Source organism: Sodiomyces alcalophilus (assembly GCF_042370955.1).
Source record: "Sodiomyces alcalophilus JCM 7366 unplaced genomic scaffold ACRALscaffold_8, whole genome shotgun sequence".
Taxonomy (NCBI): domain Eukaryota; kingdom Fungi; phylum Ascomycota; class Sordariomycetes; order Glomerellales; family Plectosphaerellaceae; genus Sodiomyces; species Sodiomyces alcalophilus.
In genome coordinates, this window is record NW_027263539.1 from 1,943,071 (window position 1) to 1,963,058 (window position 19,988).

The 19,988-nt window shown below is 56.1% G+C and overlaps 5 protein-coding genes across 5 annotated transcripts; 4 read left to right on the plus strand and 1 right to left on the minus strand.

Moving 5' to 3' along the window:
• Positions 1–1,459: 1,459 nt before the first annotated feature.
• ACRALDRAFT_2044648 (uncharacterized protein) lies at positions 1,460–5,313 on the plus strand (the record flags this gene model as incomplete). The annotated part of the gene is made up of 3 exons (XM_071021453.1): positions 1,460–1,608; positions 1,669–2,391; positions 2,460–5,313. 3 exons carry the CDS (start codon positions 1,460–1,462, stop codon positions 5,311–5,313), a joined length of 3,726 nt encoding a protein of 1,241 aa, XP_070871980.1.
• Positions 5,314–6,889: 1,576 nt separating this feature from the next.
• On the plus strand, positions 6,890–10,639 carry ACRALDRAFT_2111939 (uncharacterized protein; the record flags this gene model as incomplete). Its single annotated transcript, XM_071023551.1, has 2 exons — positions 6,890–8,694; positions 8,824–10,639. 2 exons carry the CDS (start codon positions 6,890–6,892, stop codon positions 10,637–10,639), a joined length of 3,621 nt encoding a protein of 1,206 aa, XP_070871981.1.
• A 261-nt stretch (positions 10,640–10,900) lies between these two features.
• On the minus strand, positions 10,901–12,002 carry ACRALDRAFT_1036370 (uncharacterized protein; the record flags this gene model as incomplete). The annotated part of the gene is made up of 6 exons (XM_071015020.1): positions 10,901–11,047; positions 11,141–11,290; positions 11,368–11,471; positions 11,541–11,667; positions 11,806–11,849; positions 11,930–12,002. The coding sequence occupies 6 exons, from the start codon at positions 12,000–12,002 to the stop codon at positions 10,901–10,903; spliced, it is 645 nt and encodes a 214-aa protein (XP_070871982.1).
• A 657-nt stretch (positions 12,003–12,659) lies between these two features.
• Positions 12,660–14,350, plus strand: ACRALDRAFT_1083482 (uncharacterized protein; the record flags this gene model as incomplete). Its single annotated transcript, XM_071019458.1, has 1 exon — positions 12,660–14,350. The coding sequence occupies exon 1, from the start codon at positions 12,848–12,850 to the stop codon at positions 14,348–14,350; it is 1,503 nt and encodes a 500-aa protein (XP_070871983.1). The 5' UTR covers positions 12,660–12,847.
• A 1,561-nt stretch (positions 14,351–15,911) lies between these two features.
• Positions 15,912–17,480, plus strand: ACRALDRAFT_2055351 (uncharacterized protein). Its single transcript, XM_071021739.1, has 2 exons — positions 15,912–16,636; positions 16,711–17,480. Exons 1-2 carry the CDS (start codon positions 15,961–15,963, stop codon positions 17,142–17,144), a joined length of 1,110 nt encoding a protein of 369 aa, XP_070871984.1. The 5' UTR covers positions 15,912–15,960; the 3' UTR covers positions 17,145–17,480.
• Positions 17,481–19,988: the final 2,508 nt, after the last annotated feature.

The following is a 19,988-nucleotide window of genomic DNA, read 5'->3' on the forward strand; positions in this document are numbered from 1 at the left end:
ATTGGGCAGGGGAGGTGTCTGCCATCAGTGCACGTGATGTATATTACGTCAGCCCTGGAGCATACTCACTACGTACCTTTCTATGGAGAAGAACAAAGGTTCCTGTAGATTGTGTCTAATACGCCTTGTTCAGGCATTCAAGATGGGATGCTCCATTAGTCAGGGCGTAAAAAAGTGTGGAATCTTACGTACACGTTGTCAACAGACTGTCAGCATAATATCAGTTGTATTCGTAGATCGTCATGATAAGAACTGGCTGAAAGGTCACGTGGTATTCCCGGTATCAGAAGGCCGACCCGCTGCTGATTAGTAATCGGTTCATCCATCCCATCCCATCCGTCAGCCCACAGATCTTTAATGTTCCAAGCTAAGGCGGAAGGGGGAAAGTCCTTCTCGTATACTGACATGACCTTAATCGCCTCGGAAAGGGAAAGTCGTCACTCTATGAGGCAGCGCCTGGGGTCCTAATGTCGCACGACTTTACAGAGCTGCTACAACTGACGTAGGTACCTACCCTGGGTGTCTGGACAGATAGGCACGGTACCGGTACTGTGGCAGATGGCCAATTACAAGAGAGAAAGATAGAGTAGCACGGCCGTCAGTCCAATCAGAGGCCAAGAGCAGTATCCGTACCTCGGTCAGAAGCAAAACTTGGCAGAAGTGTTTCATGAGCAGGAGGATGTACCAGTGACTGTGTTTGTTGCACCAGAGGTACTTCCATAGCGTAATGTGGGTAGGTACTACCCGAGTAGCTCAGTTACCTACGTCAACCACCAAATGGGATGTCGTAATTTCTTCTTCCTCTTCTCAGTCCCCTTCAAACATCCAAGTAATTCCCATCACTTCAACATCTTCCATCTTTTCGTTTTTGGTCTAACAGCAGACCAACCCCATACATCTCCAGTCATCATTATTTCTCATGCAAGCGAACTGGTATGTCAACGTTCCTCTGCATCTGAAGCTACCCCCTGCTGCCAATACGACGCCCCACCCTCGGTTCCAGGTTCCAGCTCCAGCTCATTGTTCCAGCCTCCCTCGTCTGTTTCTGCTCTCCCCTGGTCCAAAGCTCCTTCGTTTCGGTAAGGGAACCCGCAGAAAAATTGATACCCCTGCTTATCCGTCGAATCCGTCCGAACATCGAGAGACAAGGCTGTCGAAGATCTCGGGCGTCACCTCTCTCGCTGTTTTTCCCATTCTTTGAACAAGTTCCATTTATTCGCCCTTCACCGACTCGACCACGACAACCACTGACCAGCCGTGCATAGAGATCTGAACTTGTGCGACGTGATTGAGGAATTCCCCCGCCATTCTTCAGTCTATTCCCAGTCTGGAAACTTGTGCCTTCAGCTCTAGGAGACGAAAAGAACAACCACCCTGTCACAGCAAAGTTGGCACTTCACCCTTGAGAGAAGGCTCTGGTACTCCTCGTTAGGGTCGCTCCTCTGCTGCTTCCTCCATCATGGAGGCCACTGCCAGTTACTCCAATGGCTACTCCAAGGGCAGCTCCAAAATGAACGGTGTTGAGAGTCCCGCGGCTGGTCTTCCGAGGCAGACCAGTAAATCCAAGAACCCCACCATCTTGGGTCGCCTCTTCAACACAGTTGCCAGGTACTGTCACGCGCCCCTATCGTCTGCAGCACTTTGCTAACGCCGATATTCCTTTCACAGACTCTTTACCTGGTATGCCATCATCACTCTACTCTTCCGCTGCCCGCCTACCCTCGACGACTGCGACGAATCGTCCCCCAAAATATGCAAGCCCTACTTCCATGCAAAGCAGATCGTTTCGCCCCACGTGCAGCCATACTACGACACCTACGCCGCCCCATACGTCGACCTGGCCAAACCATACTATGATACTGCAAACCAACAAGTCTTTGTACCTGCCAAGGCATATGTAACCAAATATGGTGGCCCGGCGCTCAATCAGTCCAAAGCCTATACCCAGGCCCAATGGGACCGCATTGCTCAGCCGAGACTTGCCGTCTATCAGGACGCCATCAAGCAGCAGTATGACGAGCATGTTGCCCCTCGCGTGGCTCAGATCCAGACTGCCGTGACGCCCTATTTGGACATGGCCCGCAACAGCGCCCTGCAAACCTACCACGACGTAATTCAGCCTTCGTACCGACATATCCAGCCGTACGCCTCGCACGGTTATGCCGTCGCCTCCCATGGCTATGCGGTTGCCTCGCAGTTCACCAGCGAAAAGGTCGTCCCCGCCGTGTCTCGCGCCTGGAACAAGACGTACGCTTTTCTCGACGCCGCCGTGTGGCCTCGTCTCCGAATCCTCTACGTAGAGAACGTCGAGCCGCAACTTGCTCGTATTGGTAAACGCCTGGGTCGTTACAGTCGCAAGTCGCGAGCGCCCGTTGAGAACGTCTCCGAAAGGTGGGTCCGCCTCTTGTCCATTTCCTTACGTGTGATCGTTTTCCCCGTTATCTGACAGTATCGCTCAGCATGTCGTCCCAGACCTCCTCCTTTGCCAAGCCGTCCCCCCCTGTATCCACAGCCTCGGTTACCAGCAGCGACGACACTATCAGCAGCGAAGCTCGGTCGTCGGTGGTAGTCGAAAGTACCCACATCCCCAATGCGGAGGAGGCGGCTATCCATGATGAAACCGAGCAAGTGGTGGCTGCCCCGGCCGCTGGAGAGGACGAGCCTAAAGTTCAAATGACGGCTCAGGAGACGGTGGCGGAGGACTTGGAGAACTGGCAGACGAAATTCGCCAAGGCGGCTGAAGAGGGCGCCGACGAAATCGAAGAGCGAGTCTGGGAGATTGTCCGTGGCATGATTGAACAAAACGTCAACGGGACGGGGAAGGCCCTGGTTACCGTCTTGCAGGAAACGGCCGAGGCCGAGGTCGAGGGCCTGCGCAAGGAGATTGTCCGCATCGTCGAAAAGTCAAAGGTTGAGACGGACGAGAATGCCGAGCAAGAGCTGGTCTCCGCCGTTCGAGCCGCCGGCATGTCCATCAAGAAGGACGCCCAAGCCATTCGCGATTGGAAGTACAGCTTCGAGCAAGATATGGAGTCGGCCATCACCCAGGCCGCCGAGAATCATTTCAAGATCCTGGAGAGCATTCGCGACCTGGCCCTCCAGCGCATCGGCATGAAGTGGGCCTGGATGGACGGTATCACGTACAAGGACTGGGCCAAGTTCCACGAGCTCCGCGATCGGTTCGACGAGTGGACTCTGGACCTTAAGCAGCTCATTGTCACCCACCCCGGTCTCGACGCCGCCCGCGAGGCCTCGGCCGAGGCGGAAGATGCCGGCATGGCCGTTGCCCAGGCGGCCGCCCAGGAACTGGCCAGGCTGAAGCAGGTCGCCCTGTGGAAGCTCGCCGCCGGAGACGCCACGGACGATTTCGATGGCGAGACGATGCGCCGAGCGGCCGAGGAGGCCCAACGCGCAAAGGCTGAGGCGGCCGCTGAGGCGTCTCGAGCAGCCGAGGCGGCCGCAGAAGCCTCGCGCCTAGCTGAACAAGAGGCCGCAGCCGCCGCATCCCAAGCCGCCGAGGCACAGCGCCGGAAAGAGACGGACGAGCAGAGCGGACGGGAAGCCGAGGCGGAACGTGACGAACTAACTGGCTCGTCGCGTCCGGAAGACGATCCTCTGGAGGAGGCCGCAAGTGTCATGGAAAACGAGTCGCCAGCTACAGACCTCCCGGACCAGGGAGTGTCCGATCCCCTCGAGGAGGACCCCCTCGAATCAGCGGCGAGTGTTATGGAGGATAACTCGCCGGCCGATGGCCTCTCCAGTAATGCCAATGGCGATGAGTCCGAGGCGCATGAATCCGTGAGCAGCGCCAGCGCCGCTAGCCAAGCTTCGAGTGTCATCCTGGAAAGCTCAGGATCCGACAAACCGGAAGACACCGTCTCTTCGCCCCATCTTGCATCCACCCCTCTCCCTGGCGACGACCACTTATTCGCCGTCGCCGACAACGACACTGAACCACCTGGTGGTGATGATGGCCCAGGGTCATCCGATACCGAAGGCCAGACCCAAGAGCCCGAAGAGAGTCCCGCAGATCAAGTAGACAACCAGCTCGAGGAACAACTCAGTGAGGAAGTCGTTTCCGAATCGGTCGAAGATGAGCTGGTCTCGGCCGAGACGGGTTCCGTTAAGCCCGTGTTCCTCGGCGCCATGGCGCAGTCGGTTCCCAAGCGAGAAGGCCCAATCCTGGACGAAGACGTTGACGACGAGACGTCCTTCCACGGGCTGTCGCAGAAAGCACAAGAGGCGTACTCGAGCGCGATGGCCCATGCGTCGGAGAAGTACGCTGAAGCCATGTCTGCTCTCTCGGTCCAAATCTACGGCACTCCCGAGCCCGATCCCACACAACACGAGGTGTTCGCGTCGGTCTCAGCGGCATATGCGGGCGCGATTGAGGCGGCCAACTCCCGACTACATGATGCTTATGAGGCCGCATCAAGGAAGGTGTACGGCACGCCCACGCCGACGGCCAGCCCTTCCCATGTGGATTGGGCCAGGGTCGAAGCCCTCGCGGCGCAGCGGCTTGAAGAGGGCCGGCGTTGGGCGGAGGAGCAGTTTGAGGCGGCCAAAATCAAGCTAGGCCTTGCTACCGCCACACCGACACCGACGCCGACCAACGCAAGGCTCTTGGAACAAGCCAAGTTGAACTACTATGCCGGCCTCGGGGTGGCTCACGCCAGGTACTCGGAATTTCTCACCGCGGCGTCCTCGGCCCTCAGCTCCCTACGAGGCACCCCGACACCCACCGACGCTGCTGGGACTGCGTCTTCTGTGGCGGCGGTGGTCACCCAGGACGCCGGCGCAGTTGCATCGGGCGCCCATCAAGAGGCACTCTCTATTGCCTCGGCGGTGGGCGACGGCTTCGACGCAGCGGCGTCGATCGTGGGCGACACGGTCCAAGCGGCGGCCCAGGAAATCCTGGACGCTGCCGAGGCGGTAGAACGGGGCATAACCGACACGTGGGACGACGTGATCAGCCGAATCAGCGCGCAGGTGTATGGTGTCCCCACGCCCACGCCCACGCTCACAGCCTGGTACGACGGGCCATATCACGACATGGAGAAGCTTGCGGCGCAGGCGTCGGAGCAGGCAGCAAGGCAGTACGAGAAGATCCACGACCTCGTGCAGGAGCTCGTGGTGGGCAAAGAGCCCACCTCGTCGGAAAGCATCCTGTCTCGGCTGCAGGCCGCGTACGCAACAGGCGCAGCGGCGGCGGGGGATTCGGTCAGCGCGGCGCGGGAAAAGCTCAATAGCGCGGCGGCCGCGGCGGCGGAGGTTGTGCGAGAAGGCCTGCAACCGGCGCACGACGAGCTTTAGACGACGAATAATACCCGGGCGAGAATAATCGAGACCCTAACACGAACACGATTGCGCGAAAACGAGCCGACGCTTTTATTGTTGCCACCGACGCGTCAAACTCATATTGCACGAGGTGGAGAGAATACATTGTCCAGAACACCACAGGGAAGACAAGAAAGAAATTACGCTCCTTCGACTACTAGATACCCACCCGCATCCTGTCATTTCCAGTTATGGATTTTTGTTGCTCGCACTGGTATACCCGATGCCACAAAGTCGGGAGTGCCCATGACAAACGGCAGGGTGCTTTTGGTTTAATAGTGTATAGGAGGTTGGTAGGGGCTAGCGGTGATGGGAAAACACAGACAGCGAGGGGATAAAAGTCGAGCGGATGGAGAGGAAGTCATGGCGCAGGCAGCTGGCGTTTCTCTTGTTCGAATCTGTTTCTTCCTTTGTCTTTTCTTTACTTTTGCTCTGTCGTATCTTGGGATTCAGCGATATGTGAGAGTAGCGTTATGAGAGATGCCATACAGTACTGTTATTTCGTATTGGTTGCCACTTTGCAATATGTCTGGCCAAGTCGTTTACTCGGATGTATGAGACGGAGTACCAAGGTTAGGCACCGGCATTGAGAAACATGAACCGATTCTGTGATGGATTTACGAACCATGAGTCTAGTCGTACTTGGATCCCATGGCCTGCGGCCTAAGGGTGGATATGGCAAAGGCTTCAACTCCTGATTACGACGCCGTCTATTTATGAGTCGACTTTCTAGGCAGACATATGATGGTTGGCTCAGATGGAAATACTCGTGTCTAGCCTTCGTGTCACTGCTATCTTCTTCGAGAAATTGCCAGGCAGCAGAATAATACAACTGGTGTTTCGAGGGGCGTTGTGTTGCATAAGCACCGCAAAAGTATAGATCGTAGGAAGAGACATCGAAGGGAGACCCAGGCATGTGGTTGAACAAACGATTTATTCCTAATCGAGTTAGAGGCAATGAAGGTACCCACACGTGCAGGCTGCCAGAATTCCGACCAATGAAATGCCACCCCGCCTCTACCCGCTGGGACCCGCTTCGACCCGCTTCGACTTCAGGCAACAGTCAATCCAAACCTCGAGCTCCCAGTGCCAGCTTCTTCCTCATCATGATAACTGCCATGCACTATCCCTGCTCCCCCATCATCGCAGGCGACATTTCACGCTTTACTTTGTATTGAATAAGTCACGAAACTCGAAACTCTGTTGCTTCAGTTGGATATCCTCGCTCTTGTCGATCGTCTGGAAATCATTTCGTCGTCTACCCTCGTCTTCGTCCATCTCACCACGAACTCATCAACTCCTCCATCAAAACATATCTCACCGTTGGACGTCAAAGTCGATTCATATCGTTTCAATATCTACCGATTCTAATCTCCTTCAGTGCTTATTCCAGTAAACTATCGACAAAAGCCTATACGTCATGTCATGCCCTCTATTCTGACCTGATCACCTCCATCTTTACAGTCGATCAACAAGGTCAATGCGTGGCTTCGCGCCTTAATTCTACAATCTATTTGCATCTTCGACTACTCTCCTGCTCATTCCCTAGAAAATGGACACCGTGGTACCGACTGGGGGTTTCCAGCCCAACTTTCAAAGCCGCCTGAGTCGCCTATACGATGACACGAAAAAATCTTCCGACTTTGTCACCCAGACGGTGCAAAACACCGAAGACCCGGATATCAAGGCACTGCACAGGAAATTGCGCATTCAAAAGGACCGCTTCGTCAGCTGGGGCGTGGAATGGTCGGATCCCAGCCACGTAGCCGAGATTGACGAGTCGCTTTCCCGCGCAGGGCTCAGCGAGGTCGTGGGCAGCATCCTCTCCACCATCAAAGACATCCTCGCCGAGGCGGAACCACTATGGCAGAGTTCTCGGGGGCTCCTAGGCTCCGGGAAAGGTGTCGAGAAGCCGCCATCGGGCGATCGCAAGACCCCCCTCGTTGCATGGGACAAAGGCCGATTCGAAGACTTGATTCGAGATCTCACCACGTCCATCGACACCCTTTACGACCTGTCCAGAACCCGCTCCTCCGCCGCCTTGTCGTCGCAGGCCGCCCGTCCTCGCCTGCACAAGTCGACTCCCACCTCCTCTTCCGCCGACGAGCTCCGCCCTTTTGAGCCGAGCCGCATGCAAACCCCGCAACAGATTGACCCGTCCACCCTGACCAGCCTTCCGGCCATGCAAGGCGGATCTACCACGTCCGTCCCGCGCCGACAAGTCGTCTACATGAACAAGCGAGCGTGGTCCGGCCTATGCCGCAGCACGGGGCCCCAGCCCTGGGCGCCTCTTCTCCTCGAATACGCCCCCTTCGACTCCATCTACGCCACCACCGGCATCATGCCGTCCATGTCCCGCTTCGAGAAGCTCTCGGCCGGCCTGCAGCAGGAATCCCAGCGGTCGCCGGGCGCGTGGACGGGACTGCCCCGCCTCCTGGGCTACTTTGAAGATGTGGAACACGCCCGCCTCGGCCTCGTCTACCGGTTTCCCCGCGGCGTCAACGCCGTCTCTCTCGAGGACCATACCCAGAACCAGCTCAGCAACCTTTCGACCCTGAGCGATCTGCTCATGCGTCCCGACTTTGAGCCGAGACTGGAAGCCAAGTTCCGTCTCGCCTACAACCTCGTCAACACCGTCTTCGACCTGCATACCCGGGGCATCACCCACGGCAGTCTGATCGACTGCAACGTCTCTTTCTGCCATGCCGAAGCCCCGGGCGGCAAGGGAACCACCATTACGAAGACCGAAGTCGATGTTCGACGCCCCTTGGTCTCCTCCTTTGACGTCTTCCCGGACGCTTCCCCCAGACAGGAGCAGATCCCCTTCCTGCCTCTGTACAGGCACCCGCTGGACCCTCGAACGACACCCGAGGGCCCCATCGGCAGCGAGACCGACACGAGAATCCTCGACCTCTACTCGCTCGCCATGCTCCTCGTCTCCATCGGCCTGTGGACCAAGCTCGAAAACCTCGTGCCGGACCCCACCTCGCCTTCCATCCCCGAGTCGATCCTCGAGCAGCTCGCCATCCGCTGCGGCACCCTGTACATGAAGGCCGTGCAGGTCTGCTGGGACGCCGTCGACCAGGAGCTCGCCGGCCGGTCGGCCGGGGAGGAGCTGCTTTCCACCGTGCAAGTCCGCGCCACTCGCTACCTCGAAGCATGCTGCATATTGGATGGCGTCAGCGGGTTGGACGACCGCCCGAGCCATCATGCCATTGACGCCGTGTCGTCGTCGCCCCAGCCGTCATCTCGAGCACCGCCGCCGCGGTCGAAGTCTGACCCAGCCGCTGCCGAAGTGAAGCTTGCTTCGCGAGCATCTGATAAGAAAGCTCCTCCGCCACCGCCGCCTCCCCGACGGTCAAAGACGATCCCGCAAGACCCGGAAAAGGCCGAGGTCGCACAACGGGAAGAGGCGATGGCAGCGACGAAAACAACGACATTGACACCTGCACCAGCGTCGGCACAAGAGCCCCTTCCCGCCAAAAGCTCGCAATCGAAATTACGACTTTACCCGCATGTTCCTCTCCCCCCCGAAGCTGTCGAACATTGGAACGCCATCATCATGCCCCAGATCAACCAGGCATTACGGCATTTCTACCGCAAGCACCCCGAATCCGTCGAGATTTCCCTACAACCCATCGGCGTCTCGCCGCAAAAAGCCAAGCCGACCGTGCTGGTGGTGTGCACATCGGTCGGCAAGGTCAAGACCATCCTCACCCGCAAGATGGGCGAGCTCTTTGACGGAAATACCGGGTTCGGCCTGAAAGTGTGCCGGGGACAGGTCATCCGGTCGCGAAAGCTCCCCGTGGCCGCTGCGCGGTCCAAAGCCGACGCCGGTGTCGAGGAGGGGGACGAGTCGGAGCCCAAGCCGGCTAATCCTGGTTTTCAGCCGAGGCCCAACAACGGCGCCAGCATCGGGGCGTGGATTGGCGATCGCCATCTCCCGCCCGTCAGCTTTGGCGGTCTCATCTTGATAGACAATCAGCCGTATGGCATGACGGTGCATCATATGCTCGACGACCAGGATGCGGCGACGGTGCATCATCCGCAACCCCCGCCGGCGCCTGAGCCACCGATGCGGCGAAGCATGGCGAGGCCAGATGACTCGGGCCTGCGGAGCTTCTATGGAGAGTCCAGCCACGACACGAGCGAATCGGACGATTTCGCTTGCGAGTTTTCGGATTCCGACTCGGAAGGGGTCGGGGAGTTGGATTTCACGAGCGAAGAATCAGACTACGAGGAGGAGGAGGAGGAAGACGACGACGACGACGACGACGACTACAACGAGCCCGGCGATATACCCGGCATCGAACCTGGCTGTGGAGACGGCTACATCATCACCCAACCCGCCATGGACGACGTAGACGAAGACTTTTACCCCGTGCCCGAGACGGCAGATGAGGACCACCTCGACTCGTTCAGCCTGGGCACAGTGTACGCGTCCAGCGGCATCCGCCGACGGGAACAGCACGGTCTCGTGCACGAGATTGACTGGGCCCTCTTCTCCTTTCAAAACGAGCGTCTCCCGTCGGAGAACGCCATCTCTCATCCCGACGTCCACTCCTCGACTGCGACGGAACGACAGCAGCAGCGTCAGCAATCTGCCAAGGCACCAGGCCTGCGCCCCAGCGCGATCGTCCCCTCGTCGGCCCTCCCGGGGATGGAAGTCCAGTGCGTGGCGCGGACGAGCGGGACGCAGACGGGGACTATCCTGCCCGCGCTGGCGAGCATCAAGATGCAAGGCCGCGTTTCGCCGAGCCACACGTTCCAGGTCCGGAGCAGCGTCAGCGTCGGTAGCCACCGCAATACCAGCGACAACAGGTCGTCGCACATGGGTGTGCCGGGCGATTCGGGCGCGTGGGTGCTGGACCGCCGTCATGGTCGCGTGTGCGGCCACGTGCTGGCTTTCAGTACGGTGAAGAAGACGGCGTATATTTGTCCGATGGATGTGCTGCTGCTGGATATCGCGGAGACGTTGGGCGCGGTGGAGGTGCGGCTCCCCGGGGCGGCGGAGGCGGTGGTTCGGATGCGCGAGGCTGTGGAGCTGGGAGGCGGCGCTGGCGCTGGCACTCGGCAGCACGGCGGTCGGGCGGGTGGTCTGCTTCGCGAGGGGATGCGTTGCTCCGCGGATGTGGGTAGGAGCCAACCGCCGGGAGGGGAGCCGGGTTGGAGCGGCATGTCGTCGGTGGGAGGGATGGCGGTTCCTCCGGCCACGGGGCCGCATGGCAGAGGTCAAGGGACGAGTTCGGATCTTTCTCGGAGGATGGAATCTTTGGGGATCGGCGTCGGGACGTGTAGCTGATGATTGCTTTCTTTGTTGGCAGGTATGGTGTGGTATGCGTGTGAAAAAGGCTGGTATAAGACATCTTTTGACAATACCCAGAATGATTCGACGAGCAGCGGTAAAGATATTCCTAGATACCCAAGTTCGTGCTATGTTCGGACTCTTCAATGCTTTCATTTCGCTAGACCATTGTCTCCTGTATTTCCACATGACATTTCAGCTCGACCCTTTTCATCCTTTGTCTTTCACATGGAGGCCACAGGGCGAGACAGTGACAAATCACATAAAGTCGTCTTCCCAGTCCGAGCCGCGATTCTGATTGCTGGAAGCCTCCATGTTCTCTTCGGTGAAGATTTCGTCGTAGGCGTGGTCCTTTTGCCACTTCTTCGCCTTGCGTTCCTGGGCGAGGCGGGCTTCTTCCTTTCGCTGTTCGGGTGGGAGGACATGCATGTGAGTTTTCTGTACTACAAAACGAAGAGGTAGAGGTAGGGGAGGGAGAGGGAGAAGGAATTCACATACCCGGGCTTGCAGAGCGGCCTGTTCTCGTCGTCGTAGCTCCTTCTGCCTCTCCTCGCGTTCCTGTTCGAGATCGGGCTTGCGCTCCACTTTGGTCTTGTTGAGGCGGTTGACGATGGGGTTTTCGCGCTGGGCTACATGTATGCGCTTGACCTGTGGGTATTCGTCAGTCTACCTCTCCGTGGTCTGGCCGATATGTGGAGACGGCGACGAATGTCAAGCGATCGAACCTTTCGTGGATCTTTAAAAGAGACCTGTCCAACCTCCATACTCCCGTCCTTCTTGAGGTTGGACCAGGGCGTGTAGATGATGGTGATGTTATCCTTTTTGTTGCCTGCATGCTATTAGTGAGACATCTTAGAAGCAGAGGAAAAGATGAAACACAATAGAAGGGAGACAGAACCCTCAATCGAGTTGGCTTTGGTCAGCTGGGCAAGGTCCTCCAAGAGGGGTGGTGAGATGGAGTCCCATGCTTCCCCTTCAGGGAGGCGGAGGTAGATGTGTGCGCTGGAGAGCTTGTCGACGTGGAACTGGACATCCCGGCGAGTGTGAGTTTCTGTTGGCCAAAGGCCACATCAGGTAGGGGTTCCGATATACTCACCCTTGAGAAGAGGTTAGCGAGAATGACCGACGAAGCAACCGGAGAGGCCAGAGGCGAGGGACGAGACGAACCAGACATCTTCTTCCCAGCCGTACTTGATCAACTCCTCATCTTTCCAGTCGCATGTCAGCCAAGCCTTCAATGAATAGGGTCCAGTTACTAAAGCGGCGTAAGGAAAAGACAAGACGCACTCTCGTACTTGTCCTTGCCGACGTAAATGTTGGCGGGAGGATCGACGGCGGTGGAGGTAAAGTAGTACACCATCTTGTCTTGGGACACCAAGGCAAAGAAAGCGGATGGAAAGAAAAAGATCAAAGTCGCCGGCCGCGAACCGCCTCTCTCAGCTGAGAGGCGACAGACAGTGGTGGGTTGTTTCAAGAGGGGGGGTGGTCTTTGATTTGATGGGGGAGTGAAAGTGAGTCGCGGGATTCCCGTCAGATTTTTGGGTGTTGAGATTGCGGGGGCGGGGCAAGAAGGTCGGTACCAGTGTTCTTATCAGGATTAGACGGGGAGTGCTTATAAAATTGTTAGCAAGAATGTACTGCGGGGTACTACTCGGTGAGGCGTCGGTGAGTCGGTGAGTGGGTCTCGGTAAGCCGTCAGTCGGTCAGTCGGTCAGTGGTCGCCGCTCAACGCGCTCAGTATAAATGTGACAAGACCAAAACATGGCGTCGGCGGGCATTCTCATGACTGGAGGAGTTTACAGCACAGGCCGGAAGATCTAGCAGCGGCCGTCCCGTTTTCTTACTCTTTTTTCTTTGTCAAAGAAGAACACACAATACAATAAATATATAAAACGATAAAAACAGAAATACTTATATGCAGTAGACGCCGGGCAAATCTCCCAGGGATCAAGGGATCATGAAATATATGCCTTCTCGCCCATTTTACATCACGTGTTCTTCTCGTCCTTCACTCGCTGGCATTGTTTCCCGAATTTCCTAAATATCTTTCTCTTCTATATAAACTGGTGCCTGGTTTCGCGCTCCTGGCCATCCTCCTGTCGCACATTGACATCTTTTTCTTCTTTCATTCCCCTTGACCTCCATCGACCCGTATACAACCCCCTCGATAAAAACCATTCCCTCCATCAAAGGCCATTGGAGACAATGGCCTCGCAGCCCGGGTATCTGGGCGTCGCAAACGCGACGGCCCGGAGATCCCGCCTCGAAGCCCTCATAACGCTCTTCACCATCATGCTCGCGCTCGCCATCCTCATCTTCGTCGTCGTCTTCGCCGTCTTCGGCCTCCGGGATGGCGACGGCGATGGCACGTGGATCCCTGTCGCCGTGGCCGTCGGCACCACCCTCACCATCGTCGTCACCGCCATCCTGCTCTTCTTCCTCAAGTGGTGGGAGTGCGTTCGTCCCCGGTACCCGTCCATGCCCGGGAACAGACGCCACGGATATAGGATGGACATTGAGTCCCTCAGCGGGTATGGAGACTTCCGAGCCCTGGACACGCCCACCAAGATTGGCGTCGTGATGAATGCCATCGGTCGCTGGATCGATGGGCTGGCTATGGCTTTGTTTCCTTGCCGTGGCCGCGATCGGCCCAGTGCGCGAGGGGCCCAGAATCAGCAGGGGGTGTACACGGGGTACGAGATGTCGCGTGGGGAACAGCCGCGCAAAGTGAGCGCTTCGTCGTCGCAGGGGATCGTGGCCGGGAATCGGAATCGGGACGGCCATGGCGAAAGTGGGAGTCGGCTGCCTTCTTTTGCTCGGCAGAAATTCAACTCTTTCGACAACCTCGTCAATAAGAAGGGGATCCTTAGGGACGGTGAGAGGCAAGGTCGCCAGGCATCCGCTTCCTCCCAGGCAGCAGGGAGCGTCTCCTCTCATCGACCTTCAGCCACGCAAGGTCTGGATGATTCCAGCCGAAACGATGACTCTGTTCAGGAGCGTCCTCGTGTGTCGAGCATCGGTATGGCGCCTCCCGTCGATCACAATAACACCATCCAGCATCCACCCCCTGCGCATAGACAGGGCGAGTTCAACCGGGAGAGTGCCCAGTGGGAGTTCACCCCCAACGAACTCTTCGTCGCTAGTTCTCGAACGAGCTACGAGCCGGTTTCCCCGCGAGGTCGCTACGGTTCGATGCATTCGGACGCCTCCCAGATCTCCTCTAGATCGACTTACCAGCCTCATGCCACCCAGGTCCCGTCCTCCCTGCGCAGTTCCATGAGTTCCGTTCGTCTCGACAGCGGCTCTGGACGTGCTTCCCATCCGCGTATGACGCATGCGTCCCTCGCGGCACCGCAACGCCATCATCGCCTTGCTATTCCCGACGTCGGCCACGACTTGCCGCCCCGTGGAGTCTCCGGAATCTCCACCCTCCCTTCGCAGAGGGGTCACCACAATCCCGGGGATACTAGGCTCCATGGGAGTAGCAGCACTGGCACAACGGCCCGGCTTCTACCCGCACCAGACCTGAGACGGTATAGTACGGAGCAAACGGAGAGTCTGCGTAACGAGGGCACAGTTCGTCCAACTCGTCTGTCGCGGCAGACGGAGACTGACATTCTGGAAGAGATAGAACAATACGAAAGGGGGATACGTGAGCGGTCGAGGCAGGACGTCTTCCAGGATATGAATCGACGTCGCTGGTCCTGAGGCGAGAGAGAAGAGGAGTCACCTTGGTCATGTATGGTGCAATGGGCACTCATATGGCGTTTGTCACGGCAAGGAAAAGTCTGCTGCTTCGGTCGGCGATTGTCGTCTCGGAGAGGGTATGATAAGACGGCGTGGGATGTAAGCGTTTGCTGTCTACGTCACCTGTCATGGCTGTTTTCACAGAGTTAATAGATCTAAACGAACATCGTACTTCTCGCCGGAGAGTCCCTTGGGCATTGCACTCGACGGCGCCGCTGCGTCGTTGGCGTTGACGGTCTACTGAAGTGGCCCAGGTAGGCCATGAACTGGGCCATGTGTCTCGGGATCCGCCTAGACACGGCATAGATATACCGCGTGCATCCATAGGGCGCTTCCCGAGAGGTGCCAGTCCAGCCGAGCTTGTCGCGCGTCTGTCGGGACCACGATTACCTCCGTCGGCGGCTCCGAGTTCGACCGTTAGGTTGTTGTGCCGCCATTTAGCGACGCGTTCGTATTGCCCTCCATTTGCGTAACGGGTGCGTAGATGCGAGATCGTGGATGTACGGGAATGCCAGAAACGAAAAAGCTGATGTCGGTAATGGCGAAATTCAGGTTGGTCGAAGATCTCGTCTTAGGTCTGACTAAGAGTAAGAGCAAAAAGAAGACGAGAAAGAGGAACGGAAAGAACGGAACGGCCAAGATTCAAATTCGTTTCTTGTGCCACAGGCCAAGCCCAAGCCACCTGCGCCTCAGCGGTTGGGGCGTTTAGGGAGTCTAAATTTAGTAAGCTATTTTTGTATTTTCGCCTGTCTTTGTTGGACCTTGGCACGTGCCTCGAGACATGTCGCGTCCGCTGCCCTCCCTCTCAGCTTTCTTGTTCCTTTATTCGAACCATCCACAGCCTTTTATCCCCTTTTACTCCCCTCCCTGTGGATATGCGCATGACCCTAGTCAAATCAAAGAGAATGATGCTATGCTCGGACGTGGTGTGTTTTGCTACTGTCACCATCGAATCCATCTCTCTCAACAACTCGACGTCAAATGCAACGAGGAGAGAAATGAACACCATGGACCATGGTCATGATTTGAATGATTTCTAGTCTTCCCCATCGCACAGCTTGACATTGGTTACGGTTTTGAACTGCAGATTCCAGTTCAAGAATATCCGATGCAGCTCTTATGGCCCAAGCCACCGCCATTTGCCCGGCCATTGTGCTACCCACGCTGATCTCCTGCCACCCGAGGGTGTGTTGGTCGTCCAGTTGGGATACGCAATGATTTATACTTCTCCCTGTCTCTCTGGGCATGTTCATTCCGGTTTTTCATTGTTTATTTTTATTTTCTTCTAATTGTTTGTTCACCATCTCCCCATAGCACCTAATATACTAGCCTTCCTCGAGGACCAATTCACTCCCATTCACCTACTTCCATTCCCCCATTTTACTCCTCTGACTTGTCTCTGCCGGTCTTGCTCGACTTTCTTGTTTATCTTGATCGATCATTAGACAAGCTCCTCATTCACATGCCTGCCCACATCAGCACCCAACTATAGAAAAGTCAGCCGAAAGTCACCCGTCTTTCAGGGTCCGACATCCCGCCCAGCGAAGCGCAAACGGGTAAAAGGGGAAACAATGTCCGGCAACCAGACTCAGACCCTAGGCCTAACCTGTCCCGAAGGCGGCGACTTCTACATCTGCCCCGGCAAGGCGACCGAGTTCATCGGCTGCTGCACATCCGACCCATGCACCGATTCCGCCGACGGCCACTGCCCGACTCGCGACCTCCGTCCCGCCTCGTTCGACCCCGACCGCTACGCCAACATCCCGGCCCAGTCATGCGACGACGCCCGTTCACATCGCGTCTGGTGGACCTGCCGGGACGACGACCCCACTTTCCTCGGCTGCTGCGCGACGAACCCCTGCGGCGGCGGGTGCCCCAGGGACCACCTCATCCAGGCAGTCCTCTCCGAAGATGAGGACAATAGGTTAGCTTTTGTGCCGGGCGAAGCTACCACGAGCCCAACACCGACTACCTCCGCCTCGCCAACGGCATCTCCAAGCCCATCAGACGAGGCGTCAGGTTCGTCCGGCTCACCCGGCCTTCCAACCGGGGCTATTGTCGGCATCGCCATCGGCGGCGCTTTAGCCGTCGTCATCCTCGCCATCCTTGTGTGGAAATTTTGCTGGAAGGCTAGGAGGAGGGGGAAGGACAGCGATCAATCTCTTCATACGGAGTCGGGCTTCTCCCACGTGGATTCCGAGGATGGCCAGGGCCGTGGCGGCCATGGTAGTCATTCTGCTCTTCGCAGTATGTCTTCCTTCTATCCAGTCTTCTCCAGTCACTCCCTTTCCACCAATGATCGCATACTAACACGTATTCAGACTCGGACCTAAGCTCTACATCAGCAACCATCCCCTACTCCAACCGCTCGACCCCGACGACGGTCGAATTCGCAAAGACCTACAACGGCTACCACCCCATACAACCAAGCTCACCGCCCCCCGCCGCCCACGCCCACGCCCACGCCCACATGCCCCACTCCCCCGGCTACACGGACAGTGAGAACGGTCTGCTGAGTGGGCAGCCCAGCCCCCCTTTCCCGGGCCACATGCGCACCGTCAGTCACAATCCCGCCGGACTCGCCCACCTCGGCCACGGCCAGATCATTTCCGAGATTGACGGCGTCGAGAAGCCGAGAAGGAACCCCGGTGTGCCGGAGATACAGATTGACGACGTGGAATGCGAGCGGCCGAGGGCCGAGCTGTCGATAGCTGAGCTGCCGGCAGAGGAGGTGGGGCCAAAGCGGTGGTGTTAGATGGCTAATCTGAGCGTACACTACAACGTACCTAGGTGTCAGGACCGTCGGGGTTGATTTTCGTGATTCTTACGAGGGACAAGCGGGTTGGCGGCGTCTTCTTCTTCTATATAGAGTCTTCTGCACCGCATAATGGGACAGTTCACGCATGAACACTGCACGTCAAGGACCGGACGGCTGGGTACACAGGAGGTTCTTTGACCACGTGCAATATCTGGAACATCGTGTGTCGTTTGGGGGTCAAGACAGTGGCATGCCGTGGGCTGTCATTTCTCTGTAGGTAGTTCTATTATGTAGTGACCTTACGTAAAGTGAACGAGCCGACTGAGGTTGAAGTGAAAGCGCTGATTACCTAGTCCGATGAAAACTCTGTCAGTAGGCATCCTAGTTCTAGAAGACTCCAAGACAATGTGTAATAATGTTGTGCACTACGCTGCATGTGCAGATGATAGGACCCTTCTCCTCCATTAGCCTGGGTTTGAGTGGTTGGTCTCTATGTACGACTAGTTACCCCAGACTACCCACGCCCAAGGTAGAACAGTGGACTAGGCTAGGCGCGAGAAGCGAAATAAATTGGAGTCTCTTGGTGGGAGTGCTGGGAGTGCCAGAGGAGCTGAGCATGCCGTCTCACCCCGTCAGTCTTGGCAGGTCTGATTTTCGGTTCCGACGCTTTTTATGATGAGTTCAGAGCTGGTGTCGGGGAAGTACACAGACGACGACGTATTATATATGCCGAACCGCCTTGCTCTGCATTCCATTCGGAACTGAGAGACTCTTGGTTGACCTTGGAAGATTAGCAGGTTGAATTGCAATCAGCAGCTGCAATAGCAAGAGACTTGAGACTGGACATGTCCGTCCAACTCGATACTTGGTACCTCAGCGTCCCCGTCCGGTACCGGTATTTGATGTCCGACCCACAGTATTACTCAGTAGGCCCTTGGTCTCGCTACGTTGTACGTTGTACCTCGTATGTATATCCCGGTATATCCCGGTACATCGCACCTTAAAAAGACCAGAGTTTGAATCGACTACAACCCGGATTCGCTTGTACCCAAACCGCTACGACTAACACTTCGTACTACCTACCTGCTATCCAATATATTGAACAAAACCATTATCAGCATGCTTACGAATACATCAAGTATCTCCTATCATTAGAAAGACAGAACTCTGTGCTGGACTTAGGGCTTCGGACTTAAAATCCTAAGCGAGACTCGGTATAGCCGATCAGGCCTAGCCTGATTAGAAAGAAACAAATGCCGAAGGGATGCTCAGAGGGCGTTTAAATTAAGAACGTTAGAGTCCGGCGATAGTGGGGAATAATACGACTCGTGTGACAACTGGTGAGCTGATGAAGGGGAGGGAAAGGAGAAAGGTCCGGAATATGGGGGTAATCCACGTGGGGTACACCGTATACCCGAAAGTGATTGGCTCATGTATGATGACGATGGTCGGTTTATAAAATGAGGGAAGATGATTGGCCATGTCCTGGCAATGACGTGGGTGGCCATTCCAATTCTCCGACGTGGTTACCCATTTGGTTTCGGGCATTTTCTCTTGTAATTATTGGGAGGAAAAATAAGAAAACTCCATGGTGAGTTGGTGACAGCCATACCGCATCCCGTACAACGCTCCCCGTTGAGCATTTCTCCTCGATATACACGTGTACGGTCACTATACTTTGATACGACAGCTAATCACGTGATACCATGGGGCTGGGTGGATTTTAGCGCAAAAGCGTCAGGCACCGATCACCCCATTCCCCACACTCGAAGCGCGTTTTCCAGATGCGAGCGTTTCTGGCTTTTCAGATGATTTGGGAAAACGAGAGCCAGGGTTAGGTGAATGAGAGTTGCCCACTGGAATTCGACTCCACGCCAAGCTTGTGGCCCACTTGTCCCTTCCATTAGCACCCATCCACTCTCTGTCCTGCTCTGCCAGTGGCTCGTCTGTTATACGCTGATCTACGTTGTACTACACCTCTACCAGGGTTTAATAGGTTAGCTCGTATACAAGTCCCACTTCCCTTATATGACTGGATAATATGAACAGGAGACCCACATAGGTACAGGTACTTCCTTATATATAGTAGTATCTAATAAATTTAAGTACCAGTACGTACACAGAAATCCGATTTCATTTCTTTAACACCATAGTCAATAATCTATAGCATCTCTATTCCTCTTAATAGCATTTAACGAACTAAGACTTCTGGGAAGTCTCCGTCGATTACCTCCTAAGCTGCTTCAATAGGCTTCAATAGCTGTTTTTAATTCCTCTTTGCCCATCCACTAAAGCTCCGGATATTAACGATCGATCCAGTTCTTTATAACGAACCAAATACATCGTGATGGCTTTAATTATTATCTTTGTTGACGTTAGTCTCGTGGCGACATAATACTTTATACCTCTCCATACAAAATTATATAGGAAAGTACCGATCGGCAGCGTAATCCAATGAACGGTCGAGATGTGGGGCAAAGTCGCAAACTAACGTATTAAACCCTGGTAGGGGTGTAGTCTACTAGTCTAGTGTACACTCTCGAGGACCACTTCAGAATGTGTCTCTAGACGCTATCTGGCCCACTGTCAGGAGGGGTTCACTCTCTGCCAAGATATCCGATCCATTTCTCTTCTCGGCGGCCTGGATTTGGCAAACCAAACCACCACTCATATCTCTCAGCGCCTCCGATTCAAACGGACCTTCCGACCGCCAATCCGTGGATCCATCCCGTATCCAGGGTCATCCCTGGCCGACTCCCACGCCTCCCACGCCCGGCTACCGGCCGGGTGCGAGAGGCCCGCGAGGAAGGGAACCACAACCGCCTCGGCTATGGTATCACT

Coding starts and splice junctions, on each gene's coding strand:
- ACRALDRAFT_2055351 (XM_071021739.1), top strand. CDS start 15,961: ATGTCCGGCAACCAGACTCAGACCCTAGGCCTAACCTGTCCCGAAGGC. Junction 16,637..16,710: donor TAGTCATTCTGCTCTTCGCA/GTATGTCTTCCT, acceptor ACACGTATTCAG/ACTCGGACCTAAGCTCTACA.